The sequence below is a fragment of the Varroa destructor genome, unplaced genomic scaffold (assembly GCF_002443255.2).
Source record: "Varroa destructor unplaced genomic scaffold, Vdes_3.0 BEIS01000005.1, whole genome shotgun sequence".
Lineage (NCBI taxonomy): Eukaryota > Metazoa > Arthropoda > Arachnida > Mesostigmata > Varroidae > Varroa > Varroa destructor.
In genome coordinates, this window is record NW_019211458.1 from 38688177 (window position 1) to 38696125 (window position 7949).

At 38.7% G+C, this 7949-nt stretch overlaps 1 protein-coding gene across 4 annotated transcripts in view; it reads left to right on the plus strand.

The window, feature by feature from the left end:
* Positions 1 to 7704, plus strand: part of LOC111250952 (uncharacterized) — a 17135-nt gene extending 9431 nt beyond the window's left edge. For 3 of the 4 annotated variants that reach the window (XM_086989534.1, XM_022806980.2, XM_086989533.1), the window contains 10 exons: positions 1477 to 1725; positions 1983 to 2302; positions 2582 to 2842; positions 3939 to 4150; positions 4528 to 4742; positions 4980 to 5147; positions 5414 to 5689; positions 6053 to 6215; positions 6551 to 6849; positions 7086 to 7704. In XM_086989534.1, the coding sequence (XP_086845660.1) occupies positions 1477 to 1725; positions 1983 to 2302; positions 2582 to 2842; positions 3939 to 4150; positions 4528 to 4742; positions 4980 to 5147; positions 5414 to 5689; positions 6053 to 6215; positions 6551 to 6849; positions 7086 to 7223 (2301 nt within the window). In that variant the 3' untranslated portion in view covers positions 7224 to 7704. The remainder of the gene's footprint in view (positions 1 to 1476; positions 1726 to 1982; positions 2303 to 2581; positions 2843 to 3938; positions 4151 to 4527; positions 4743 to 4979; positions 5148 to 5413; positions 5690 to 6052; positions 6216 to 6550; positions 6850 to 7085) is intronic. The other variant, XM_022806981.2, reaches the window with a different exon arrangement.
* Positions 7705 to 7949: the final 245 nt, after the last annotated feature.

Here is a 7949-nt window from a genome sequence, read left to right on the forward strand (position 1 = left end):
TATTAGAAAGAGGGCTGTCTTAGCCAGAGAAATTCAGGTTTTGGTAAACATATTATTGCCGGCTTCACGCTGGTTTCAGATAAAAGCCATACTAATTGCCTAAGGATATCATATATTGAATCAGGTCTTTATAAATGGGGTAGTAATACGGAAGTTAGAAGTAGAGGTCTGTAGTTCATACGTTATGTTGAGGAGTATACAGGATGTTCAGAAAATTACCCAACTTCATGGGCGAATAATTCATGTTGTAGGCGCTTGAGTTTATCTTCTCGTACATACCTTTTTCGTTATTTTTTTCTGACCGTTTTTTTTTATTGAATATGATGAAAAAGTGTACCTTGAAACAAAGACAACGAGAACAATTCGAAAACAGTTGCCTAAGGACATCGCGAACTTAACTTGAGCTTTTGAATCGCTGGTGACGTTTCAACGAAATTTATGATCCTAAATTATTCCTAAATTAGTTAGTTTCATTTATATATACAGTGTGTATATATATTTTTTATGTAAACATTTTTTTATAAAAACGTTTATATATATATCACTGTTTGAACGTCTTTTAAAAAAAAATTTTAAAAAATCGACAGAAGGATACCATTAAGACGATAAAACTTGGATGAGGTTTCCATGCAGCTCTAAAAACACCCTACGTTATATTTATTTTAGCATAGACGCTAAGCTTTGCCGTTACTAGTTCGCAACTCTGTTCGTAGCATTAAATTAGCGGAAATAATTTTTCATAGATGAGAAAGGAGTAAGTTGAATGTTATCCATGGCTAACATTGACTCTATTATTGGTCGTAGAATGCAGTGTCTCTATTATGTTGTAAAAAATGCCTTCCATTACAATATGCATTTTTAAACTTTGCATTTTTTTTTTACCTGACCAAATTATAACCTCTCTCCGGACCATGAAAATTGGAAGAATAGTTATACGTAAGAGATCGAGTGAAGAAATTAAATCTAGAGTAATTAATTCAGCTTTGAAAGGCATAATTATAGCATTTAATGTATGATCACTTCAAAGGTCAATTATTCTAATTTATCGCTTTTCTTACACTGAACATTCTTTACCAGTCGTCAATGCTTTATTTAGTTAGAATAAACGTATTTGCGTTTTTTAAAACTGTATATTAGTAAATTGCGTTCTCAGAATTCAAGTGGGGTTGACTGAGCTACTTTTAAACAAAGTTGGTGATACGTATAGGTTAGATCTTCGTGCGCATTTTATTGCTTTCTTACGTATATATTTGTTATAAGTTTGAGTTTTTCTAGAAGAGATTATCATTCCCATATGGATTAACGAAGAGTGTAATAAGTTAAAAACGAACATGGAATCGACTCTAGATGAAGCAAAGTGTACCTTTCGATGGATATTTAAGTCCATTTATAGGCTTAAGAAGTAGGCCATTTGGGTGCCCACAATAAATTATTTTGCCTATTTTCTTACCGGTGTCGGGGATACGCCTGTTGCAGGAAAGCGAAGGCTTCCGTGAGAAAAGTATTATGCCGAGCAAATACCATAACATGACTGACACGCAGTTAGCTCAAATTGAGCTATTTTATACAAAATCTCTCTATGAAAGAGGACTCATAGAGCTGCGTTCGGAGGTTCAACAGTGCCAGCAGTTGGTGGTGCCAGCAATGGGTGGACACGAGGAGAAAAAGGAGTTTCTCGATGTATTGGATCTCCGCGACAAAGCCGTAGTAGTTGAAGCCAATCAGGTAATATGCAGCACGCTTTGGATCAGGGTAGTACTATAAACCCAGTATCAGTGGAGAAAGGCGCTTTTACGTTTTTCTGTCTTCATCTAGTGCCTTTATTAGAATCAAAAATTGGTACGCGCTAATTTTTATACTGCCATTTTTGCTGTCAACGGTTCCTTAGGTTATTTATAATATTATATAGCCATTGCAGTGCAATAGTTCGACAAAGTTATCTATAGTGTTAGCCATACTGTTAACTCGAATCTGTCGCGCAGGAAAACGATTGTCACACACTGGCGCCAGACCATTCTGATGAAAGTGGAGCTACAGACGACGAAACTCTGGATATAGAGAATCAAGAACACAGTGATTTAACTGTTCCCCAATGCCATCGCTGTTCTCGATCATTTCTCGACCCTGCAACCTTTGCATCGCATGTAGCTCAGTGTAGAGTCCACTGCCGGCAACCATGTCCAAATTGCGGTCTTCCGTTCGCTTCCCGCCTTCAAAGAGATCGCCATATGAGGGAAGCTCACGGTCTTGCCAGTGTATGGCCATGTCCCCATTGCGATGCAGGCCATTTTTACACCGAGAAGTATGCATAATTAAACCACATTTATGGAGATTATGTGTTATTCACAGTTAAAATGATACATAGTATTAGTAAAGCTTCAGCCCTGCAGGGTTTTGCGCGAACCGAGATTCTCTTTGTTATCTGAAGAGCGTAGATTACTTACCCTGTGGCGTTACTGGTTTTCACTTTTTTGCTTTGTTTGTCAACAGCGAAAATATAGCAACATTAATTTTACATTAAAAATTAATCGAACTAGGTGAATAAACTCAAATTAAACTATTTTGTTTAACATATATGAAGGGGTCGTGACTATCACATCTACAAACTACATTCGACAACGCTGAGTGAAACGAACCGGATAAAACTTGTAGAGAAGTATGCCCAGCCATGCGGTATGTGTGATTTTGTGTCGTGGAGTAAGAAAACTCTCCAGGTACATCGGAGATCGGAGCATTTCGCTGTCGAGTGGTCAATTCATTGTCCGGCTTGCGCATGCGGTATGAAGGATCGAGAGGATCTGGAACGCCACGTTGAACAGAAACACGCTCAAGACCCTAACTGGTGAGATCATCTATAAAAAATTAGGTGGGAAATGATCATATTAACTTATATTGTAGACTGGAATGATTAAAACGAAAAAATTGCGAGTCTACAACAAGAGCCTAAAGAATGCCGTTCAGCTCCTGTTTGACGTACTTAAAATTGATTTTTGAGCAGATCATCCTCCAACCAACCAAGAAAGATTTGTTGATTGATTTCATTACGACTAAATGGCTGAATTTCTGAAGTGCCTCGTTGTAATGAAGGAGCTTCAGTTGCTAATAAAGTTCTGAAGCTGGTAAAAGGACCACCAATCCATTTGATAAAGATTAACGATAACAACTGTCTTTGTTGTGAAGACGGAAGGCGCGTATAGGGTGAAGAAGAGTACCTGCAGTTCTGTTTCAGGGCTCTGTCAGGCTCAAAGCAACTGTAACTTGCTTCCCGTCAAATGGTTTAATCGACCCCTGATGGTAACTATCATGATTAGACTGAAGGTTTACTAAAAAGTGTTTACACCTTTACAGTGTACCTCCACGCGGGTCGGTGGACGCTGAGTATTACCTCGGAGCCATGAGCAGGGAGTTGCACAGTTGCTATTATGTTTGTGCTTCTCTTTGCGCTCCTCGGCGCTATTTATCGTCGAATCTTTGTTCATGGATCTTTTCCAGTTCTTCTCTCTTTCTCGTTATGCTTTTAAGCAAAGTCATCTCAACGATCCATGGCATCTGCGCTCTAATCATGTCATCGGTAATTTCTTTAATTGTCCTTTATGTACGACTGCGCCCCATTTCGCGCTTCATGTTTTTGAAGAGCTCTACATTTAAAGGTCGGTACAAAGTTCGTCCGATATAAATCGCAGAGGACGTAGATGGCGATCTGGCTTTTCCCAATTTTCTCCATAGCCGTTTGAAATTGCCCATGCCAGTAGGCGTCTGAGTTGCTTTATGTGACAACCCGTCATGTGGCCCGTCAAACCGCTTTTTTATGGGTCCAATAGTGCACGTCCTGAAACAAATATCTAACTCTGCGCCAACTTACAGAGCCCAATCGACAGGTTAAGGGGTCATATTGGGTTTTATTGTTTAAGTGCGAACGACACATTTTTAATTAACAGGTACATTTGCCTAAGCTGTTTACGAGCGATTTCACGGTTAGGAGACGATGGCGCTGCCGCCATAGCTCATCGCAGCCTCCATGAACAAAACAATGGGGAGCTCTGCCAGCAATGCGGAAAGCTCTTTGAGAATGCGGATTCGCTCACTTTTCATCAACTCAAAGCCCACCAGGGTCCGTTAAAGGACCACCATTGTGGTGTTTGTGATCTTCGTAAGTATCAACTAGGATCTATCACAACGATGTTCAGTAGTGTTTGCAGTTTTCTGTATTTGCTCAAAAATCAAGCGGCTAATTATGCGGTGTTTAGAGAAAAACTCGTTTGAATGCTCAAAGCTAGTACCCTTTGAAGCCATCTCAAAATCCGCGTCATGATAATAATGATGGAAAAGTAAGCCGTAGTATAATGCGTATAATTAGTGCCACAACGAACCTCGTTTTACGTCATTAAATGCATTCTGAATGTGTACTTAAAACTGGCACTATGTCCTTTGAGACACGTATTAGTCTAAACATGAATTTTCGAAAAAGGAAACGAAATTTATAACAAAATGTTAGATGATAATAACCACAATTTCCTTTAATTATAGCTCAACGTGACTATCGACACCTAGTTTTCCATATGAATGCTCATCATAAAAGAGGGACTTCACCGTCACTCGACGACCCTTCTACTGAAAATCACATTACCCGGGGTGCACACTGTTCAGGCACAATTGGCACTTCTTCAAAGAGGCCCTCCTCGTTCATTTGCAGAGACTGTAATCGCTCATATGAGGCGAAATCACAATTGATTGCTCATCAGGTATTTCTTATAAAAATAAGTCATAACTTGATTGGAAAGTACGAGGGATTTCAAGGAAAGAAGAATTTTTTATCAATCCTATCATTGTCAAGGAAAGCTGAATAAAGTTAATTCTGAAATTACCTTTACCGACCTTACTCTCTCTAAAGGCTTTACAAGACCGATAGCTCCAAATAAACGGTTAGTTACGAACCAGTGCTTCAGTGTGCAGTCATCTCCATGCTATTTTCTTAACAGGTCTGGGTCCATCAAAGATGTGAAGACGACCGCTATCCGTGCCCGTTCTGTGGAAAGCCTTTTACTAAGCAATCTTATTTGGCACTACATTTACGGAGACACGTTGATGAAAGGCCGTATCGATGTGAACATTGCGGTAAATCTTTTGCACATCTCGCTTCACTCAAGGTAAACTTAAAATATTCTAAAAATTGCTCAAATTATATAGATCAGTTAGTTTGTAACTTCGATTACGAATTACTGATTGCGAGAAAAATGACTTAGGACGATGAACTTTTCAGTAATATCCTTGCAATAGTGTATGCAAAGAAACCTTTGGGATTTTCGATCATTTTTGTTTTGTTGTTGTATTCATAAAACAGTCATCCGTTGGCGTTATGTATACCCTAGGATTACCGTTCTCTTGCTTTTGTCAAACGCTTGCCTTCTGATAGGGTCACGTTACAATGAAGCACACCAAAGACTTTCGGTTTCGGTGCCCAATTTGTGATAAGGGATTTGTAAGTCGGGTAAAGACTTTGCACCACCTCGAACAGGCTCATCATTATTCAGCTGTAGCGGCGCGCATGGCCATGGGTGAAGGCCAGGAGCAGGACGGCAAAAACGCCGTCTTTGACGAGATTGAAGTTGAACATTCTTTCGATGAACCTAAAACTACTCTAGATGACAACGATATCCCTTTAACAAAAGCCACGGCGCAATTTTTAGAGGTATGTTTTGACACCAACAGTTGACACCTCTGTAGGGGGTGCTAATAGCAGACTTGATTTATGGAAGCTTTTAGTATTGTTGAGAAAATACTTTTTACTTATAGCACTCTGTGTGCCAACTGTCGGTGTATCACAGCTTTGAGTATCACCAGCAGAATAATTAGAAATGTTCTTTACGTATGCGTACTCTATACTACCATACGCATAAAATATGGCTATACCTGGTCAATACGATACGTACGTTTCACGTTGTAATTCTTCACATAACTTCATACTATGAACACTGCCACGGTGCTCTGTTCAAAAAAATGTGCTATCTTTAAATTAGCGTGCTAACGTGTTCATCTGTTACTTCGATTTCAGGAGGAAAACGGTAGCTATTCGGACTTTCGAACCATTACAGCAGAACGACATGATGAAATTAGGAAGGAAAACCAGTGCTTCCCGCGTTCTTCTCTCCAACATTATGGCAGACGTCCCGAAAATGTTCTAAGTATGGTGTCAAAAGTACCCTGTCTTCACGATTGTAAATATTGTTTGCGTTGCACCTATAATGAGTCAATATTATGCAAAATTTGACTTAAAATAGATACTTCACCCACACTGGGCTTATAGAATTCGTTGGAATATTTTGATAATACACATGACAGTAGGGTATGATAAAGTAATTCAATTTTGATGTTAAGGCAGTAAAGTTCACAAATAAGGCAGCAAAACCTTCACTGGACAAGAGTTTACACTGTCGCGCGAATATATTTAGCAAATACATACTAAAATGGTATCATCGCGTTGCGAATATTAATCCGGTGCCTGAAGGGATTTATCGTTTCTTATTTCGGTTTACGATCTTGCCTACATCAGATCATTTCATCGAGCAAGTGGGTCGCGATCAGGACAAAGCACACGAATTTATGGCCACAAAGGAGACTTCGACGGATACGGTACCGTCTAGTGCAATTGTCTCAATTGAGGATGGTCCAGAAAATTGCAGAAACGATGTTGGACCTAATGGTCCAGTAGAAATTTCGGAGCGCGGCAAAGACGTTAATACACCTTCCGAAGGTGAAGTTATATTAAACCATGCCGACGGATCACAGTCTTTGGTTCGATTACAGCCTGGGCAACAATTGTTACTTGAGGATGAGAATGGAGTCAAACAGGTTAGATAATTTATTGTTCAGGATAAAGATTTTTATTACATTCCTAGATCTTAAAGAAATATTAGTGATTCTTAAAATATTTTTTTTTGTAGAGTATGGATATATATATATATATATATATATATATATATATATATATATATATATATAATTAGAATTTGAAACTTCTTAGAGAGTTTGCGAAAAACTGAAAGGTATTCCTTGTTTACAGCCTTCACCTGTTTTGGTATTCTCAGGTAATTGACTATAATGATGTTGTTGCGTCTGCTGCCACACACGTCTGTAGCCACGGACCTCAAGTCGGAGGTACAATAGAAAGCGTCAACGCCAGGTTTCCTGTTTCAGTTCATGTACAAAGCGATAACCCGCAATAAGCACAGTCTGCTGGAACGTACCAAAGATGGTATTAACAGGCACGAAGACAACCTTAGTCAATCTCGTGCATTATGTTTAAGCTAATATAATGAAACCTATGAATAATGAATGACAAACAGTTTAAAGTCGAACGTATAGTATATGCTCAATCCTGTCGCAACCAATTTGTTAACGAAGTTCTTTTTCTGCTACTGAATCTTGGCGGCTCCTTCGTCACCAAGATATAAGCCACCAATAAGAAGTGCTTGTTGTTTGGACAAATACGTATGACTATAGTAAATATACTAAGCTTTCAAACTTATTTTAACGTGAGCTAGATAAGGCACTTAGTTGTTAAGCATACATGTAGCTTACAGAAGTGTATGAGATCAGTGGATGCAGGAACAAAAAGTATTGCTCTCAAATGTAATTTTACATTACAAAACGAAAGAAATAAACTTGAAGCATACTCCGTGATCCTTCAGGAAACGATATATTAAAGCGTCTTAGTTCACTTTTCTGTGCATTACGTATAAAAATGATAAGCATACCTGCAACTCATAATAGTAATTTATGTGACAGTGTTCGCCTGCTAGTGACCAAATATTTTGTATTTACCATTTTGTATTTAACAAATAGTTTCGAACCCCGTCATAGACACGTTTCATTTCGTGCTTGGAATCAGCCGTCTGATGGAATGGCTAACGGCGATAGTAAACGTGAAATTCGAAACATAGAGGTCCACT